We start from the raw sequence: 20,511 nt of genomic DNA, 5'->3' as shown, positions 1-20,511 counted from the left end.
TTTTATTGCGATTATTTGTGGATCTAGGATGTTGTTGTGATTATTTTTACATCTGGGATGTTGCTGCAATTTGATTCTATTAAAATACTTTGTTCTTACTGTAATAATTTTGATTTATTAAAAACTTTTGATTTTTATTTCTCATTGATTTAGCTTTGTTGTATTGTTAGATGAAAACTTCATGGTACTTTATTTTAAGAACATTTCTTGGTAAAGCAAAAATTATTTTGATGCTTATTATGCATTATCATAAATCTAACTTTTAGATTATTAAGAATTATGAAGTTTCATCTAAAAACGAATTAATGGTTAGTGGAGTGGCCACATTCTTTATAAATAATTCAATATTCTTAAATATTTTCCATGTGAGATGCTATACTCTATATACATCACAAATTATTACGTTCAATAGATAATTGATGTAATAACCTTTTATGACCCACAACACATCATAATTTTTATTTTTTAGGTAGTTGTAGGATTTTTACCAATCTTAAAGGGCCGTCCTTGAGCTAAGGTGGGCTAGACCCACGCTTAGGGCCCCTTAGCCCAATGATCTATTTTTTAAAAATTATTTTGAAAAATACCATAAATATTTAAAAACTTTATATAACAATGACTCTAATCTTTAATATTTCTTAGGGCTTAATCCAATTCAAGTTCGGTCCGGCTTAAATAGAATATAATAATTTTTGGGTAATTTACAAAAATACACTAAGAGTTAAAAAAAATATGAAAAATACGGTACATTACAAAAATACGAAATTTTTTGACAAAAACACGGAGTGGCAAAAGCGTAAATACGGAGTGGAAAAATTGTAAATAAAAGTGGTAAAATACAATTTTTTGTGATCAACGTTTACAAACTTGTAAATATCTGTTACAAAATTGTAAACATCTGTTACATGTTTGTAAATAATATTTACAAAAATCAGTTTTAGAATTGTATTTTTTTTTTACATAAAACTTACGAACAAATTCGTAACTAAATTTTTTATTTTTGTACCAATAGTTTACAAATTTAGTTTCATAACTTTGAAAGATATTTTTTGTAACTAACATTTACGAAAATAATTTATTGTTAAGAGATCGTAACCAAAATTTACATAAAAATAATATATTTTTTCATATTGTTATAATATTATACCAAAAAATTACAGGAACCATCTTATTTATACTATACAACTCAAAAATATAAATTTAAGATATTCATTATTTATAAAACACTTTATTAAGGGAAATCTACAAAAATACATTAAAATATAAAAAATATATGAAAATCTATTACAAATTTGTAAATACATGTTACAATTGTAAATATTTGTTACAAATTTGTAAACATCTATTATTAAATGGTAAACAATTTTTACATTTTTGTAATTAATATTTAAAAAATTAGTTTAAAAAGAGATTAAATTGTAACTAAAAAATTTATTTTTGTAACAAAAGTTTCTTAAACTAGTTTTATAATTAGAAAATATATTTTGTAACTAATATTTACAAAAACATTATATAATTTTTATTAGCATAATTGTAACAAAGATTTATAATTCTAATTTAAAAATATTAAAATAATAATATTGTGACGATCATTAACTATATTGTAATATATAATTATTAAACCAATAACTAATGTAACTCATAGATATTGATTTTTTTTAGTAATCATGGATATTGAATTCGAAAGCAATAAATAAAACATAAATTTATTTAGTTTGATCAATTTTTTTTAATTATTTATCCTTTGTTATTTTTATAACATCTCTCAACATATATATTACTAATTTATTGATTGACTTAATTAAAATAAGTTTATTTTTAATAGTAATATTATATGTTTTCTTAAAGCAATATTATAATTGTTTTGTCTATATAATGCTTTGTTAACCTATTTAAATATCAAGTATAAAGTAAAATATTAAAAAAAAAAAAAAAAAAGAGATATAGGAAAAAAAATGTAGACTACAAAGACAAAAAAAATGGAAAATATTAGCAAAAAGACAAAATAAATTTAGTTGATATATATTTATATATAAAAGTAGCATATTATAAAAAAAACATTTATACTACTGTTGGAATCATTGGATGGGTGATTCAGCAAAAACAAAGAATTAATTTGTGGATGGAGACTAAAGCAGAAGTTACAAATGGGAGAGATAACAATTATACCGTAAATTTGTAATAAACTTATATAACCGTATATTTAGACTTTTTTTCTCAAATACCGTACAATTTGTAATTTTCCCATAATTTTTTGAATTGAAAATATTCTCTCAGTTGATTTTTTCGGACAAACTATAAAAAATAATTTTTTTATAGTTCTATTTTATTCCTTTTGTTTCTATTACCTTAATATAATCATAACGAACTAAAATAATATATATATATATAAAAGATATAAATTATGTAAATGTACTAAACTATCACTGTTTTATGATATATATATATATATATACAAATTGTAAATACATATATGTACTATTTTTTTTGGTAACATAATCAATCTTGTTTAATTAATCCGAGCACTTCAAACTGAGCCTCGATGATGCAACTATCATTCAACAGAAATCCATTTTCGATTTGTTTCAACTTTGGCGGCGACATGAATTGACGAAAACCCCATCCATTAGACGATAGGAAAAGATTGTTATCTGCAACACAATCAAATTTTGAGTACACAAACACATAATCTATATTTATTGCAAATAAATAATAAAATTCTTAAGCAAATATTTGCTTAAACTAACTTTCACTAAGAGAATATTAAGTGCAATAACAGAAAATGAAATTTTAATGTAGAAGATCATGTGATAAAGTTAAGATAACTCATACTACTAATTCTTCTAATACAGACACCAGTTTAAAAGGTGTCTTGACAAAAACTGGTAGAAATTAGATGTGGTACCCAATTTAAAGGAACCTATTTTATTTTCACCTATTATTTTAGATTTTGACCTTAATACCCAATATTTCATTAACATACCTATTATACCCCTTTCATTTCATATTTAACTAGTGGAGCTGATAGAAAATTATTTAAAGAGGGAATTAAATAGCATGACAGAGGCAAATATTGAGATTTTTACATTGGACTTCTAGTAGTGTTTTAAGGGTAATATGAAGAATGTGATTAAAAAAGTGGGTAGTATTCAACTAAATGTTATTAGTAGCTATTTTTTGTTAACTAATCCTAAATCTGGGTACTTTTCAAGTTAAAACTGCCCTACATTATTCTTTTCCATTGGGCCACGCTGTGCAGCTCAAGCCCAATTCATTAAGGATCATTCGTGAATTGGATTGGGCTGATTCCCCAGTTCAAATGTGATTGCTACTAGTTGGGTGCGTTCATGCTAATATTGTGTAAAAGGTTAATTATTTAAGTAAAATTGATTATAATAAGTTTTAAAAATATTATATTCTATTCAAATTTAAATAATTTAAAATATAAAATTTTAGTCTAATATATAATGATATATTTATTGTATAGTTTTTTTAAAAGGAGATGTTCAAATATCATTCTCAACAACAATTTATAATATTAGGGAGTTTTTTATAAATATGACTTTTATGTTATTAATGTGCAAAAATATAGGGTTGTACTTTTCGTAACTTGTATAAGAAAATTTATTAAAGAAAAAAAAACTATGAGAAACCCAATTGCTAACTAACTAAAAATGAAAAACTTGACTAAGAGTAAAACTATGATATAAACAAATTTTTATACAAAATTATGGGAAGTTAAACCCATAAAAGTGAAATTTCTTAAAAAATGTCACAGAATAATTTTTTTTTAAAAAAAGTTATATTTTTGTAAACTTTATTCAAAAGCTCGTATAAATTGTAATTTCCTCGTAATATTATATATATATTTTTTTAAATAAAAAAAATTTACCATCCAAGCATTATTTGAATTAATAAAATTATCTATTATTTATTGGATTGTAAATATTAAACAACTCATAATTCTTAAATTTTAAGTCGCAAAAGAATTCATAAGTCAGAAAATTTAGACATTAGAGAGTTGAGAAATTGTTCCTTTATCATTTTATAATTCAAAATTATTAGACCTTAAAACACTAAAAGTAAAACGTATGTATCAATAATAAGTATATGTGGATCAAATTAAATAGAGAAGTCTCCCTCATGAGCTCACCTGTTTGCTCGAAATCCTTTCCATTAACTTGGTGCTTCAAACGCAAAACGTAATTAACAAAGAGCTTACTGTTTGGAGGAAGACTTGAAACATCCAATTTTAGAAACAATGAAATGTTGGTTCCCTTCCCTTCTCCAAACCCATCAGGATAAAGCACAATTTTCCTGCTCAGAATTTACAAATAAAACAAAAATTATATAAGAATAAATATACATATATATATATATATATTTTGGATAAACATGTTCCGTAGTCTGTAATTATATATGTACATACCATATGTAGTCTCCACCAACAAATGGTTCGGATTCATACCGGTCTTGGGTTATATTTGAAAAAGCATCAACTTTCCAAGTATGAGTGCATTTAATTGGGTCCTCGATCATTGATAAATGATCTCCTTTGATTGTGTTTTTGACCACGAAAACCTCTGCCCCAAAACTACAAATGCCATTGACAAGGTATCCATTGGAACCATCGTTGAACGTCTTAAGGTCAATATATTTAGTTATACCCCATTTTGTCTTCATTGCATGGAACCGCAATACTTTTGCATTATCTACAGTACTTAACCAAAGAAGGAATTAGAAAAATGAAAGACATTATTACATATATTTATTTTAACTAGGCTTGTTCAATATATATATATATATAATATAGTACATTTGCTCATTGCAACAAAAAATTAATATAAATAATTCATATCACTAGCTACTACATGAATTTCATCCAATCAAAATATGCCATGTAATAGGGAGTATATATACCTCTCTCATAATTTGCATGTTTGTGTGATGTAGTGTAAAATGATTATATATTATATAAGGGGAAAAGTAATAAAATGATGATCATCGTCGGTAACTAATAATTATGGTGAATGAAATAAATTTAAGGTACATGTATTAATAAAATTTAAGGTTATATACTATAAAAAATTTGGTCTAATTATAAGTTATGTTTAGTTAATCAAGTAAACTTTAAATTATATCCTATTAATTAGTACTAATTTTTAAGAGCGAAATTAGAACCCCTTATTCTTCCCACACACTCACACACCAAACTATTTCAACTAGAGTCAAGTTATTAATTAGTACTATTGGTAGTAGATTTTCTTTAATTAAATTTTATAGGCCTAGTTTAAAGATTAAAATAGGATAATATTGGATTGGATCAGACTAAGAAAAAGAAAAAGAAAAAAGAGAAAATTGATAATTTTTTTAAAAAATAAATTATGAGAAAACAAAAGCAAATATTGATTTTTTTTTACCAATAATATCTAGATAAATAAGATAAAATTATAACAATTTTTTTAAAAATAAGATTAAATCATTACCATGATGAGTTTTTTTACAATATATTATTTAGTTGAGTAACCAAATCATATGTTATAAAGTAAAATATTAATCATGGGTGGGAGCACGTACCTTGGCAAGTAACATACTGGTCCCTAATCTGATCAAACAGAAAGAAGGTAAAAATAGCATGGACCTCCCAACCAATAGGGAGATTGGTGTGTATTAGTCTCAAGAAAACAGAAATATGATCTTCCCCGCCATTTTTCTTGTCCCCATTTGGGAAGATACTTATTTCCCTGTCATTAATAATGCTAGTGTAAGTGAAATCAAAATATAAAAGAGAAGTAAATTGTCAACCTTGAAAGAATGTATCCCAATAAGTTTGGCATACACTAAAAGAACAATATTATCATATTTTAACTTTAAAACAAAAGTAATACAATAGTACAAAAGCAAAATCAGGTAATCCACACACCTATTTCAAACTTAGTGTGTTCATTTCATTTTGCTTTCATAACAAAAAGTGTGTGTATATATATATATATGTATCATTTATATGTATATAGATGTAAAACATATGTGTAGAATTGACTAAAGTAAAAGTAATACCATTTGTAGCCACCGGCTTCAAACTCAGAACGGTATTTAGTTACTGAGGCTTTTGAAAAAGACGCAAATGACTCGATTTTGAGCAAGAAGTGACTTGGCACAACATTCCTTCCTGAAAACAAATATATAAAGTGAGTACTGTGGGATCGGCCTAAGCTCATATATATAAATATATACTGAGAGAGGGGAAGGTAGGGTATCTCTTTTGTCATTATTGTAGGGGCATTTTTTATTTTCGGTATTTGGAAAAATTATATCACAATTTTTTTTTGTATGATGACGTACATTATAATTATAACAGACACCCCACCAATTTTTAAAAAAATTTGAATAATTTACGGTGCCGAAATCAGAGTTAAAATGATCTGTTTTTCACGCGTGCGTATAAAAAAATCAGACACCCATAAAACTGACTGTTTAAACTATGATTTCGGCGTCGTAAACTATACGAAATTTCTTAAAAATTGGCGGGATGACTTTTATAACTATAATTCTGTCATCATGCAAAAAACAATTGGATTATAATTTCTCCAAGTGCTGAAAATGGAAAACGCTCGTATGGTAGGGGCAAAAATAATGCACATACCTAAGAAAATTCCTATATATATATACTATATACTAGTTTAATTTTTTTTAACTATTAATTATTTTATTAAATTTATATGATTATCATATAAATTTTAAATAAATAAACAATATTATATATAAAAGAATAACATAAACATATTAAAAGAAAAATTAAACCAAAATATTGTTTCTGTTTTTTTAAAATAATAATAATATGACAATCTTTTAGATCTCAAATTACGTACCTTATTTAATATACAAACATTTATTAAAAAATCGCGCAATGATTAAAGAAGAAACTTGTTTATTCTTTATATAAAGTAAATATTATTCTAATTTCTTATTTAGTTACACAGTCATACTATTTATACACAAACGGTACTTATATATAATGTATTTATTATATATATTATACATTATTGTAATATTAATATTTTATAACATGTGAATTCATGTTAATATAATTATTAAATATTTAGTTTTGTATAATTTATATTAATATAATTAATAAGTATTTATTTTTAATTAATTTTAAAAGTATATTTAGTTAAATATTTAGAATATTTGCTTAAAGTTAAGAAAAGAAACCTTTAAACCAAAAAACATTTATCTACACACTTAAAAAAATATATAGGGTTTATACCTTTTTGGATCCTGTGTTTTTTCTCATTATCTGTTTGGACCTTGTGTTTTGACAAATTACTTTTTGAACCCTATATTTTGTAAAATGGTTAAAATAGAACCCTAAACCCGATTTTTGTCAATGTTTTCTCAACTAAAATCACAAATAATTTACCAAGCTAACAATTCAGAACAAAAATAAAATTATTCTGCTTAAAAACTATGTTGTTATATTCAATTTTTTCTTCATCAAAATTGAGTTTAGGGTTCTATTTTAACCATTTTACAAAACATAGGGTCCAAAAAGTAATTTGTCAAAACACATGGTCCAAACAGATAATGGGAAAAAATACAGGGTCCAAAAAAGTATAAACCCTAAAAAATATAAAGAGATTGATATTACAAGTGATATATGTCACTATATCATACTATATATAATAATTATTGGTATAATTTAATTTTAAATTAAAATATGTGAAAAACAATATTAAAATTGAAAGATTGCGGAAGTTGAGCATACATACTCCATAACAATGTTCAATAAATGTAACCTGTGTAATTACTAATTTCTTTATTAAAAAAATTTACGCTTATATCTAGTTTGACGGAAAACTCTGCATATATGAAAATATAAATATATATATATGCATGTATATTGCAATAAATAATATATATTTTTTAAATCTTTAAAGTAACAAACCATAAAATTGAGCTAAACGTCTTGGTGAAGTTTTCTATGAAAATTTGATTAATTGTGTGCGTTAATAATTCAGGAGAATTATATTCTGACCTACGTTATCAGTACTTCATCCTTCATGGCATTAAAATCCTATATAACTATTTGTAGAGTTTAAAAAGAAGCCATTTATTATTAGGAAAAAAAACAAAACGATTATTATATATAGCTTAATTGCTTAATCAACCATCAATAAGTTTATACCTACTATTACTATTATGAAAATGAAAATTCTTGATCATACATTACATTTATAATTTTACTCAAGTGATATTTTGACTACCTCCTATTTCTGGACACGTACGTAATAAAGCTAGCTTAGCTATCTAAAAACTCATTAATCAATGCAGTACTTACGATGAAGAGTTGGAGTTGGAGTTGGAGATGGAGAAAGTACATGGCCATGGGCATTAGGTGGCGGCGGAACTTGAAGTGGTGGAATAGGACCAACGGCGGGCCGGGGAGGCGCCACCGGTCCACGAAGGAAGCCGGCTTGCAACAAAGGCAGTAATAAAGGAAGAAGACCAAATGGAATTACTGCTCGACCACCATTATTAATATTATTTGAACTTTCAATTTCTTCACTTTCACTACGACGCGGCGGAGAACCCGATTCACTACTTACTTTGATTAATTTCAAACCATTACGAAATAAGTTAAAAATTGTGTATATTTTTAAGATTAAAGAGAAATTAAATAATCAATCAATGATAAGCATTGAAGTATATATATATACTTACCCTCAATTTCTTCATCAGAAATTTCATCTTGATCGTCATCGTCTTCATCATCGTGATCGAACACTCCCATGAGTAAGCTAAATACGTCCTGGCGGTCATCTTCGTCTGCGGAAGATGATGACGAACTATGATCAGGGGAACGATTTATACGAGATGTCATTATGTAAGTATTTCTGAAATTAATCTATATTATTAAGATGGTTTTACTGCTTATGAATGGTATCGCTTTATATTTATATAAATACATCTTCTGAGAAGTGTGAATCATTGTTGGCTTGAGATTAAGTTTTCACTCCTCCTTTTCTTGGTAAGCGTGGATACGTCCTTGCCTTTTCTCGTGTGATAATACTTATTCGTTTCTTTTTTTGAACTGAAAGAAAATATTCCTTGATATATATATGGTATATACGTGTCTTCAATGATAACACAATTTCCTTTTATGATTAAGATAAAATATTCTTCACTCTTTTAAAAAAAAAAACAAGACTTTAACCATTGTATTTGTTTATAATACGAATAATAATCACCAAGTATACCTTGTAGAGTGAAAATCAATTAAAAAAAATATTTGGGCTCTAATTGTTCAACAAATTTTTTAATATGACAGTCTCAATCATAAGTAATATTAAGTTATTAAAATGTTATATTAAATTATTTAGAAAAAATACATTTTCAGAATTGAATTTAAAATTCATTTTAATTAGTATCTCACCTGGATACTATATGCTCATTGAAAAAAATACATTTTCACATGTCATAATATCATTGGTCTTACTTTTATTTTTATTTTTTAAAATTGAATTTAAAATTAACAATGATATTTTAATTAATAAAAAATAATTTTTAATGACTAAAATTATAAAGTCTATTATTCTTTTATTACAAAATGTAAAACTATTTGAAACAATAAAATGTTATAACTAACATTTGTTTGATATGGAAGATTGAATGAGAGATGGATTAAAGAGACGAGGAACTAGGCAATTCATGGGTCCCATGAATTGCAAATTCATAGGTCCACTAAAAACAATTCCTCCATTTATTGGTGGACATGATAAAAAAAATGAGAAATTTTTATAAGAATAAAATGGCTAAAATTTTTAATATTGTTATTTAGTTTTAATATTATAAATGTTTTTATTATAACCAACATGAAAGTCAAACATATTGTAATTTACTCATTTTTTATGAGGTTAATTTTTTCTTTTCTTTTCTTTTTAAAAAAAGTTTAATATTATTTGTTCTTATTTTGTGTTTAAGAGTGTTATACCCAAAATTCAGCACTTCCACGTGGCGGCCCGCGAAGCGATGAATCTTTCGTGAGGAGTGGCACTCGCCACTTCCCCAAAGCGCAACAATCACCAACATCCGCCGTGAGTAGTGACCCTCACCATTTCCCCAATGCGCAAGAAGAGGCAAGGCTCTCACCAGTGCCTACCTACTTCTCCCTTCGCATGAACCAAATGATCCCCAGATGGTCACGCCAACACCAATCGTAAGAAGAAAAGGGCCCTAGCCAATCACCCTAACTAGACGCACAATTCAGACGAACGCGCACCATAAGGATCTGCTAAAGTCTCCATCAGACGTAGTTGATTCCCGAGGCCCCTCGCTTTTCTTCTGTGGCCCTCGCCACTCGAGCCTCCTTTCACACCCGAGTGCGTCTTCAACACAAGGGTTTGCTACTGTCGCCATCGGACGTAACTGATCCCTGACGCCCCTCACTGCTCGCCAGTGGCCCTCGCCACCCGAGCCTCCTTCCACACCTGAGTGTGCCTTCAACCATTAAATGAACAGGACACGTTGGACTTCCATTTTTGGTGAGACACAAGTTTGTTTCCAAGCCAAGTGTACAAAGATTTAGCTTGATCAGGAAACTATTGGTTTTTGATCATGTGATTGACAGTGCAACGAAAGCATGAGATAATATTTCAATGCAATAATAACAATTGTTATAGCATAAGAAAGAATCACTCTAAGAGCCATAACTAGAGTGCGATCTTTCTCATGAGCATGAATCTGAATAAAATAGAAACCTACAAATACTTTTTCTAGATGTAGAATACGTGTAGATCAAATAACGTCTTAGCCTCCTAGCCCACCATCTTTCATACTATGGCTCGCACAAAGAGAATGAGACAGGTGCATGTCTGTGCTATTTGGTAGGATACACAAGAACACACTTCTTAATCACAACACATGAGGGAGTGTTCTTCTCACAATCATTTTTATCTTGGAAAAATAATGTGAAATCCATCTGATGTCTTTTTTTTTCATGATGTTATATTATATTAATATAACAATCAAAAGAAGACCTAGCCCTAATATTATTGGGCATCTGCATGGGCCATAGTCCATTTGGACTGTGGTTGGCACCAACTACAAGGCTTTGGGCACTGTGGTACTTTATCTCTATAAAATGTTATTTGTTGGCGCCAACTACAGGGATTTGGGTCGATTTCTTCTTCGAACTTGTGGATTCTTTCTTCAATTTCCTCGATAATTACTAGTGCATGTGCATTGATTTGGCCTTTTCCCCTCGTGGAGATACTGTAGCATTCTTGGACTGCTAATTGATCTCATTTCAACGTCCTGATACCACTAGGCATTGGGAACTTTACGGTCAAATGCCTAACAGATGTGACTGCCCCCAGCCCGATTAGGGCTGGTCTCCCGAGCAAGATATTGTAGGCTGATGGGGTGTCCACTACTATAAATTCCAGCATCTTAGTTATCAAGACTGAATAGTCTCCTAAGGTGGCTGGAGGCTCGATAGACCCTGTACTGGCGATTCCCTCCTCTGAGCATCCGTACAGGGTTGTTTCGCAAGCTTTTAGATCTCGAGCAATCAACCCCATTTTTTCCAGTGTCACCTTATAAAGGATATTGACTGAGCTCCTGCTATCGATGAGGACTCGACGAACCCTCTTATTTGCGAGGTGGAATGTTATGACCAGGGGGTCATTATGAGGAAATTGGACGTGGGAAGCATCCTCTTCGCTAAAAGTGATCGGTTGGGTTTCAATACCCCATCCTCACATTTTTTGGCAATAATAAAATGGGCCTAAAAGTTGGCCCGAATTTGGGCCCAAATAAAGAAAGTGGGCCGGTCCGAATAAGGAAAGTGGGCCGGCCCGATTTGGGCCTGACACGGCACAACATGGGCCATGCTGGGCTTACTCTTTCAAATATGTCTGGCCTGACCTGACACGAATTTGAATATAGGCCCAGCCCGAATTATTCGAAGGCACGAAAATATGGGTCGGGCCGGGCCGACCCACATTTACAGCTCTAGCTGAGTTAATGTTGGTCCTTGTAGTTGTTGAGGGGGAGGAGCGAGTTTATGTAACGACCCAAAATCACTAATATGGCTTAAGGGCCTTAATTAGTGTGTCGGGAGGGCATAATTGGTTTACGTGTGAATTTATTAAGTTTAAAGCATGATTATATGATAAGCATGCTAGTATGTTTATATGAATATAAACATGATTATATGCTATTATTGTGAGAACCACATTATTATGTGGGTAAATCTGCAGCATGCGACTTAAGGCGATCCTAGGGATCTAGCTAGCGGGAAAGTCACAACGGGGCTTAGTACTTGACTTCGGGTAAGTCAAGGGGTATTTTAAGTATTGGATGGTTGTGTTAGGTTATCGGGTTATGGAAATAAATAATTGGAGAAATATTTGAGGTTAGGAAGTCTAGGTGGGAATACTGGGGAATTTTACCATTTTGCCCTCGGAGATGTTTCCGGTACCCCGAGCCTTGGGATTAACTTAATTATCTAAGGATAGACTAAGTAAAAAAGACTCATAACACAGTAGAACATAGGGAACTGACTCTCCCTCTTTCTCCCTTTCTCTCTCAAAGGAAAACTACTAGAACTTGAGGATTTTAGCTGTGAAATTCAGTGGATTGGGCTGGAGTTTGGAAGGATTAGTCCAGTGTTCAGCTCAGGATTTAGCCAAGAACTAAGGTAACATAAAATTCTATGTTATAGTTGGGTCTTGAAGTGTTTATGAACTTTGGTGTTGAAGGGCAGAATTGAGGCTTGAAAGCTTGGGTTTTAGCTCAGAGATTGTTAAGGAAGTTGGTTCATCAAAGAAGGTAAGCTTCAATTCGTAATTTAGAGTTTAAATTCTGAGTTTGCATGACTAGTTTTGATGTTTTTAAGTATGTGAGTTTCAGAGATTGAAGTGAGTTTTTAATGAGTTGCTAGACTATGTTTCAGCTCGGTTTGTTGGAATCATGTGAGATGTTTTGGGATAATTGAGTCGTGGAATTGGGATAGTTTTGGATGGTTTTGAGTGAGGTTTAGGAGTAAAAAATGGTGGTTTTTCTGGGTTCGAAGGGGTCGGGTCGCAGCATAGTTCTTGGTGAGCCGCAGCCCCCTGAAGCTGATGGATGCTGGAGATGGAGGGCGGGCCGCAGCATGGTCTGAGTAGAGTCACGGCCCATGTCTGGTTCTGAGCCTAGATGGGCTCTGTTTTGGGGCTATGCCGCGGCATGGGTGGCTTGAGCCGCGACCCTTAAGGGAATTTTGGATTTTGAGATTTTAGGCATGGGAATTTAACCTAGGGTGCTCGGGATAGAATCTTCTACCATGCTTGGTGGAATTCGATGTTCCAGAGATTAGAACTTTGTCTAGAAACCCTTCCTTACAATTATTGATGGCATTCCTTATCTTGGTTGTGACTAGGTACTAAGCTAGGGCTCGAGAATCAGATTGTGCTCAAGAGGCATCGCTCGTGACCAATTTATTTGGAAATTAAAGGTAAGAAAACTGCACCCGGTTGTGGATTTATAATGGGACTAAGGGATCCCTATTTTGTATGCTTTGAAATGATGGTATTATGCCATGTAAACAGTAAACCAACGGCCTAAGAGTGCCGAAGTTTACACTAGCACATAGGGTGCGGCTCAGCCACTGGTAGCTGAGGACAGCTTATTATGCACTGAGCTCGGTTTAAGCAGGCCAGAGTCAGTGGGATAAACAGAGGGTGCGACCTAAGGCATCAACCCTGATTATTATGTGATTTGTTTGTTATTATTAATTGGTGGATTGTTATGTTGTATAGCTAAGTGATGATTAGTTGATTCTCTGGTTTAATCTTCATGCTTTGTGATTACTATGGTATGTTAAGTGTATGAACATGCTTAAAGAGTTATCCAAATGTTATTATTGCTTGTTATGTAATATGTTATGTTTTCTTGCTGGGCCTTGGCTCACGGGTGCTTCGTGGTGCAGATAAAGGCAAGGGCAAGCTTGATCAACCTTGATTTGGAGAGCTCTGAGAGCAGAATGTACATGATCAGCTGCTCAGCCATCACGGTTGGGAGGGAGATAGGAAGAGGAGAACCAGTAACGTCTGTTTTGCCTTAGAGTGGCTAATGGTTGTTTAAACTTTGGAATTTTTGTAAATTGACTTTTGAACGTTGTTCCTTTTGGGATCCCATGTGTAAAAATGTTTAGTTATATGAAATGTACCTTTTTGAGACTAAAACCCATTTTAACCCTAGTCCATTAATGGTTTCTGTATCACGTTTTTCACTAAATGACTTGATTAGCAAGAACTGCACCTTTATAAGTACATAGTGTAGCAGTCTTGGCTATCCAGGGCGTTATAACTTGGTATCAAAGCATCCTAGGTTTAAGGGTTCCTGAAGACCGGCTGGACATGTACATTTGCTGCTAGAGACAAGCTCGATTCAGGGTTTGGTAATGTGTATATGTGTTTATATGCTCGTATGTTTGAAATGAGTTATGAATGTTGTAATTTATTGGATTAATAGGGAACATGAGATACTGATAGGGCCTAGCCCTTGACTGCTGTATGAAAATATTAAGGCATGCTTATTAGCATCGTTGTGCATGTAAATGGATATTTGAATGATTAACTACATATTGTGTATGGATGAATGCTTATATCTTAGCTGTGGTGTGGAAAGGTTGGGGCATGCTTATTAGCAGCCGGTGCATGTGGATAAATGCCTATATCTTGATTGTTTGTGATTGGTTATGTTCCTTTGGTGGATTTTGGAGAAGCTTTTACCTTGTCATCATGGTTTGATTGCTGAGTCATTGATTGCAGATTGACTTGGATAGCTATGCTTCCAAGAAAATCTACACGACTAGCCAGCACTAGGTCTAGGACCGAGGGTGATGACCAGGGCCAGATTCCTCCGCCAGTCCTTGAGAACTGGAAGCAACTCATGGCAGATATGCAAGCGCGGTTACAGAGCCAAGACGAACAGATTCATCTGTTGCGACAGCAGGCTCCATCAGGGAGTGTTGCCCCTATCGTACCACCTGCAGTGGTACCAGTTGTACAGCCAGGGGAGGTTGGGAATAGGTGGGAGCCATTATATGAGCGGTTCAGGAAGCAGCAACCCCCAATCTTTGAGGGTGGACCAGACCCATTGAAGGCCGAGCAATGGCTGACTATGATTACTACTTTTCTGGATTTTATGAGGATATAGGGGCATGACAGAGTGGTCTGTGCCATATATATGTTGAGAGAGGATGCCCGCATTTGGTGGGAAGTGGCATCACAGACCAGGGATGTTACCGCTTTGAGTTGGGAAGGATTTAGAGATTTGTTTAGTCATAAATATTATAATGTTTCCATCAGGGCAGCGAAGGTAAATGAGTTCGTAAGCTTGGTGCAAGGCAACATGACAATAACTGAATATGCCCTGAAGTTTGACAGACTTGCGAAGTTCGCACCAGATCTTGTGCCTACTGATGCTACTAGGCAAGACAGATTCATTAGGGGGCTTAATACTATGATCGCCCGGGATGTTAGGATCACAACGGTACCTGGGGGAACAACTTATGCCCAGGCCGTTGAGAAGGCTCTTACTGCTGAGGACGCGGAGAATAAGATTTGGAAGGAAAGTGCAGTGAGGCGCGAGGGCCGCAGAGTGGTGCCTCCTTATTCCGGGTCAGGTAGGGGCGGAGGCCCAAGTGATTTCAAGAGAAAGACTTCTGACACTTCGACCACTGCGAGTCCTAATAGGAGGGGTCAGGGTGGCCATCAAGGTCGCAGTGAACCATGGAGGAGTTATCCGGAGTGCCCGGGGTGTAGAAGACGCCATCAGGGCGAATCTCGGGCCAAGGCTTGCTATGTGTGTGGAATGGTGGGGCATCTCAAGAAGGACTGCCCAACAGTGAAGAAAGGGGGAGCAGGAAAGGTGGATAGCTCGAGTATTCACTTTGACACAGGCAGAGGCTGAGGCTAGTCCCTCGGTAGTGACAGGTCAGCTTTCTAGCGATGGCTCTCCTTTTACTGTATTGATTGATTCTGGTGCTACACATTCCTTTGTTTCTAGTAAAGTGATTGATAGACTATGTAGACCTAGAGAGTATCGGACTGCAGGGTTTGGGACTTTATTGCCTACAGGTGAACTGGTAGTTTCTAAGAGGTGGATTAGGGCACTGCCAGTGATGGTTCATAGTAGGGAGCTTTCGGTAGATCTGATTGAGTTAGACATGGAGGAATTTGATATGATCTTAGGAATGGATTGGTTGGTCAGGTATGGGGCTACTATTGACTGTAGGAAGAAGATGGTGACTTTTGAGCCTGAGGGTGAGGATCCTTTTGTCTTCGTGGGTACGGTGTGTGGACCCCGCATACCCATGATTTCAGCATTGAGAGCCAGAGACTTGTTACAGGGTGGATGTATAAGTTTCCTGGCTAATGTGGTGGATACTACCTGGGTTTTGCCAGTGGGGACGGGGGAGACCAGATTGGTGTATGAGTTCTTGGATGTATTTCCTGAGGATTTACTAGGATTTCCGCTGCGTAGGGAGATTCAGTTTGTGATTGTGTTAGCACCGAGGACAGAACCAGTATCAAGGGCACCATATAGGATGGCACCAGCAGAGTTGAAGGAATTGAAGATACAGCTGGAAGAACTTCTGGATTTGGGATTCATCAGGCCTAGATACTCTCCATGGGGTGCTCCAGTTTTGTTTCTTAAGAAGAAGGACGGGACTCTGAGAATGTGTATAGACTACAGGAAATTGAACAAGTTGACCATTAAGAATAAGTACCCTCTACCAAGGATTGATGACTTGTTCAATCAGCTGCAGGGAAAGACGGTGTTCTCAAAGATTGATCTTCGATCTGGTTATCACCAGCTGAGGATCAAGGACGAGGACATACCGAAGACGGCCTTCCGAACATGTTATGGGAACTATGAGTTCTTGGTCATGTCTTTTGGTTTGACCAATGCCCCGGTAGCTTTTATGGATTTGATGAACAGGGTGTTCAAGGACTTCTTGGATCAGTTTGTCATTGTCTTCATCGACGACATCTTAGTATACTCCAGTTCAGAGGCAGAGCATGAGCGGCATCTTCGACAGGTTTTACAGAGGTTAAGGGAGCATCAGTTATACGCCAAATTTAAGAAGTGTGAGTTTTGGTTGCCAGAGGTGACTTTTCTTGGGCACATAGTTGGCGCAGAGGGGATTAAGGTGGATCCATCCAAAGTGGAAGCGGTGAGAGATTGGCCGAGACCAAGGAACGCCTCGGAGGTACGGAGTTTCCTCGGGTTAGCAGGTTATTACAGACAGTTTGTGGAAGGGTTTTCAAAGATTGCCTCACCAATGACAGAGTTGACACGGAAGAATTAGAAGTTTGTTTGGTCAGAGAAGTGTGAGGACAGTTTCCAAGAATTAAAGCGACGACTTATTACTGCACCTGTACTGAGTCTTCTTTCGGATGAAGGAAAGTTTGTAGTATACTGTGATGCATCGAGGATGGGTTTAGGCTGTGTATTGATGCAAAATGAGAAAGTTATAGCTTATGCATCGCGGCAGCTGAAGGAGTATGAGCATCGGTATCCTACTCATGATTTGGAATTAGCGACGGTAATATTCGCACTGAAGGTTCGACGACATTACCTGTATGGAGAGAAGTGCGAGATATACACTGACCATAAGAGTTTGAAGTATTTCTTCACCCAGAAGGATCTGAACATGAGACAAAGGCGTTGGTTGGAGCTGGTTAAAGATTATGATTGTGATATTATTTATCATCCGGGAAAAGCTAATGTAGTGGCGGATGCGTTGAGCCGGAGGGGCCCGGGTCAGTTGTATAGTTCCACCCAGGTCTCGAGGGAGTTAGCTGATGAGATGGCCAGGGCAAAGATAGAGCTGGTGGTGGGCCGGTTAGCCAATATTACCTTGCAGTCAACCCTACTAGAGCAGATCAAGGATGGGCAGTTGGTGGATGCGCAGTTACAAGAAGTTAGGCAAAATGTCTTAGCAGGGATAGCTAAGGACTATTCTGTTTCTAAGGCTGGTGTGCTTCGATATCAGGGACGGATTTGTGTTTCGGCAGATGAAGGGATCAGATGAGAGATACTGGATGAGTCTTACACTACGCCATACTCGCTTCATCCGAGTACCACAAAGATGTATCAGGATCTACGAACATTATATTGGTGTCCCGGGATGAAGAAGGATGTAGTAGAGTATGTGGCCAGATGTTTGACATGTCAACAGGTGAAGGCTGAGCATCAGTGACCAGCGGAATTGCTTCAGCCTTTAGGTATTCTAGAGTGGAAGTGGGAGGACATCATAATGGATTTTGTGGGAGGTCTACCCAGGACAGTGGGACTTTGTGACTCGGTGTGGGTGATAGTGGACAGATACACCAAGTCAGCTCATTTTCTGCCAGTAAAGTCGACATATATAGTGGAACAGTAAGAAGAGTTGTATGTGAGGGAGATAGTTCGTCTCCATGGGGTTCCCAAATCTATTGTATCTGATCGAGACCCTATCTTTACCTCTAAGTTCTAGGGAGCTCTGCAGAGAGCCATGGGGACTCAGTTGAAGTTTAGCACAACCTTTCATCCTCAGACTGATGGACAGTCTGAGAGGATGATTCAGGTGTTGGAGGACATGCTTAGGGCGTGTGTGATTGATTTCGAGGGATCTTGGAGTAAGTATCTTCCATTGATCGAATTCTCATATAACAACAGTTATCAATCCACGGTTGGAGTGGCTCCCTACGAGATGTTATACGGAAGAAAGTGTAGGTCACCCATGCATTGGGATGAGATGGGTGAGAGAAAATATTTGGGGCCAGACATGGTTCAGAAGACCAATGAGGCTATTGAGAAGATTCGAGCCAGAATGCTTGCTTCGCAGAGTAGATAGAAAAGCTATGTTGATCCTAAGCGTAGAGACGTGGAGTTCCAGGTTGGGGACCACATGTTTTTGCGAGTTTCACCACTGCGAGGGGTGAGGAGATTTGGAGTAAAGGGCAAGCTGAGCCCTCAGTTTGTTGGACTTTTCGAGATTCTAGAAAGGATTGGACAGGTGGCTTACAAGTTGGCCTTTCCACCGTCGTTGTCGGGAGTTCATGATGTATTTCATGTCTCTATGTTGCGGAAGTATGTCTCAGATTCGACACATGTGTTGAAGTATGAGGACTTAGAGTTACAGATAGATTTGTCCTATGAAGAGCGACCAGTTCAGATTTTGAATCGGAAGGAGAAAGTTCTACGAAATAAGACGATTCCGTTAGTTAAAGTGTTGTGGAGAAATAGCAAGGTCGAGGAAGCGACCTGGGAGTTAGAGAAAACGATGCGGGATCAGTATCCCGAGCTATTCAGGTAAATTTTGAGGACGAAATTCTTAGTAGGAGGGGATAGTTGTAACGACCCAAAATAACTAATATGGCTTAAGGGCCTTGATTAGTGTGCCGGGAGGGCATAATTGGTTTACGTGTGAATTTATTAAGTTTAATGCATGATTATATGATAAGCATGCTAGTATGTTTATATGAATATAAATGTGATTATATGCTATAATTGTGAGAACCACATTATTATGTGGGTAAATCTGCAACATGCGACTTGAGGCGATCTTAGGGAGCTAGCTAGCAGGAAAGTCACAACGGAGCTTAGTACTTGACTTCGGGTAAGTCAAGGGGTATTCTAAGTATTGGATGGTTATTTAGGTTATCAGGTTATGGAAATAAATAACTGGAGATATATTTTAGGTTAGGAAGTCTAGGTGGGAATACTGGGGAAGTTTACCAGTTTGCCCTCGGGGACGTTTCCGATACCCCGAGCCTTGGGATTAACTTAAGTATCTAAGGATAGACTAAGTAAAAAGACTCAGAACACAGTAGAACATAGGGAACCGACTCTCCATCTTTCTCCCTTTCTCTCTCAAAGGAAAACTACTAGAACTTGAGGATTTTAGCTGGGAAATTCAGTGGATTGGGCTGGAGTTTTGAAGGATTAGTCCAATGTTCAGCTAAGGATTCAGCCAAGAACTAAGGTAAGATATAAGCTTGAAGCATGGTGATTAAAATTCTATGTTATAGCTAGGTTTTGAAGTGTTTATGAACTTTGGTGTTGAAGAGCAGAATTGAGGCTTGAAAGCTTGGGTTTTAGCTCAGAGATTGTTAAGGAAGTTGGTTCATCAAAGAAGGTAAGCTTCAATTCGTAATTTAGAGTTTAAATTCTGAGTTTGCATGACAAGTTTTGATGTTTTTAAGTATGTGAGTTTCAGAGATTGAAGTGAGTTTTTAATGAGTTTTTAGACTAGGTTTCAGCTCGGTTGTGTTGTTGGAATCATGTGAGAAGTTTTGGGATAATTGAGTTGTGGAATTGGGATAGTTTTGGATGGTTTTGAGTGAGGTTTAGGAGTAAAAAATGGTGGTTTTTCTGGGTTCGAAGGGTTCAGGTCGTGGCATAGTACTTGGTGAGTCGCGGCCCTCTGAAGCTGATGGATGCCGGAGATGGAGGGCGGGTCGCGGCATGGTC

The 20,511-nt window shown here is 35.0% G+C and overlaps 1 protein-coding gene across 1 annotated transcript; it reads right to left on the bottom strand.

Annotated features, from left to right (window-relative positions):
* Positions 1 to 2,366: 2,366 nt before the first annotated feature.
* Positions 2,367 to 8,910, bottom strand: LOC133805714 (uncharacterized). The gene is made up of 7 exons (XM_062243878.1): positions 8,722 to 8,910; positions 8,339 to 8,605; positions 6,058 to 6,169; positions 5,578 to 5,744; positions 4,430 to 4,712; positions 4,154 to 4,317; positions 2,367 to 2,651 (listed from the first exon to the last, which is right to left on the bottom strand). The coding sequence occupies exons 1-7, from the start codon at positions 8,879 to 8,881 to the stop codon at positions 2,500 to 2,502; spliced, it is 1,305 nt and encodes a 434-aa protein (XP_062099862.1). The 5' UTR covers positions 8,882 to 8,910; the 3' UTR covers positions 2,367 to 2,499.
* Positions 8,911 to 20,511: the final 11,601 nt, after the last annotated feature.

The sequence above is a fragment of the Humulus lupulus genome, chromosome 1 (assembly GCF_963169125.1).
Source record: "Humulus lupulus chromosome 1, drHumLupu1.1, whole genome shotgun sequence".
Classification (NCBI taxonomy): Eukaryota; Viridiplantae; Streptophyta; class Magnoliopsida; order Rosales; family Cannabaceae; genus Humulus; species Humulus lupulus.
The sequence above is the reverse complement of the archived record's forward strand: the minus strand, read 5'-3'. Positions and strand labels throughout refer to the sequence as shown.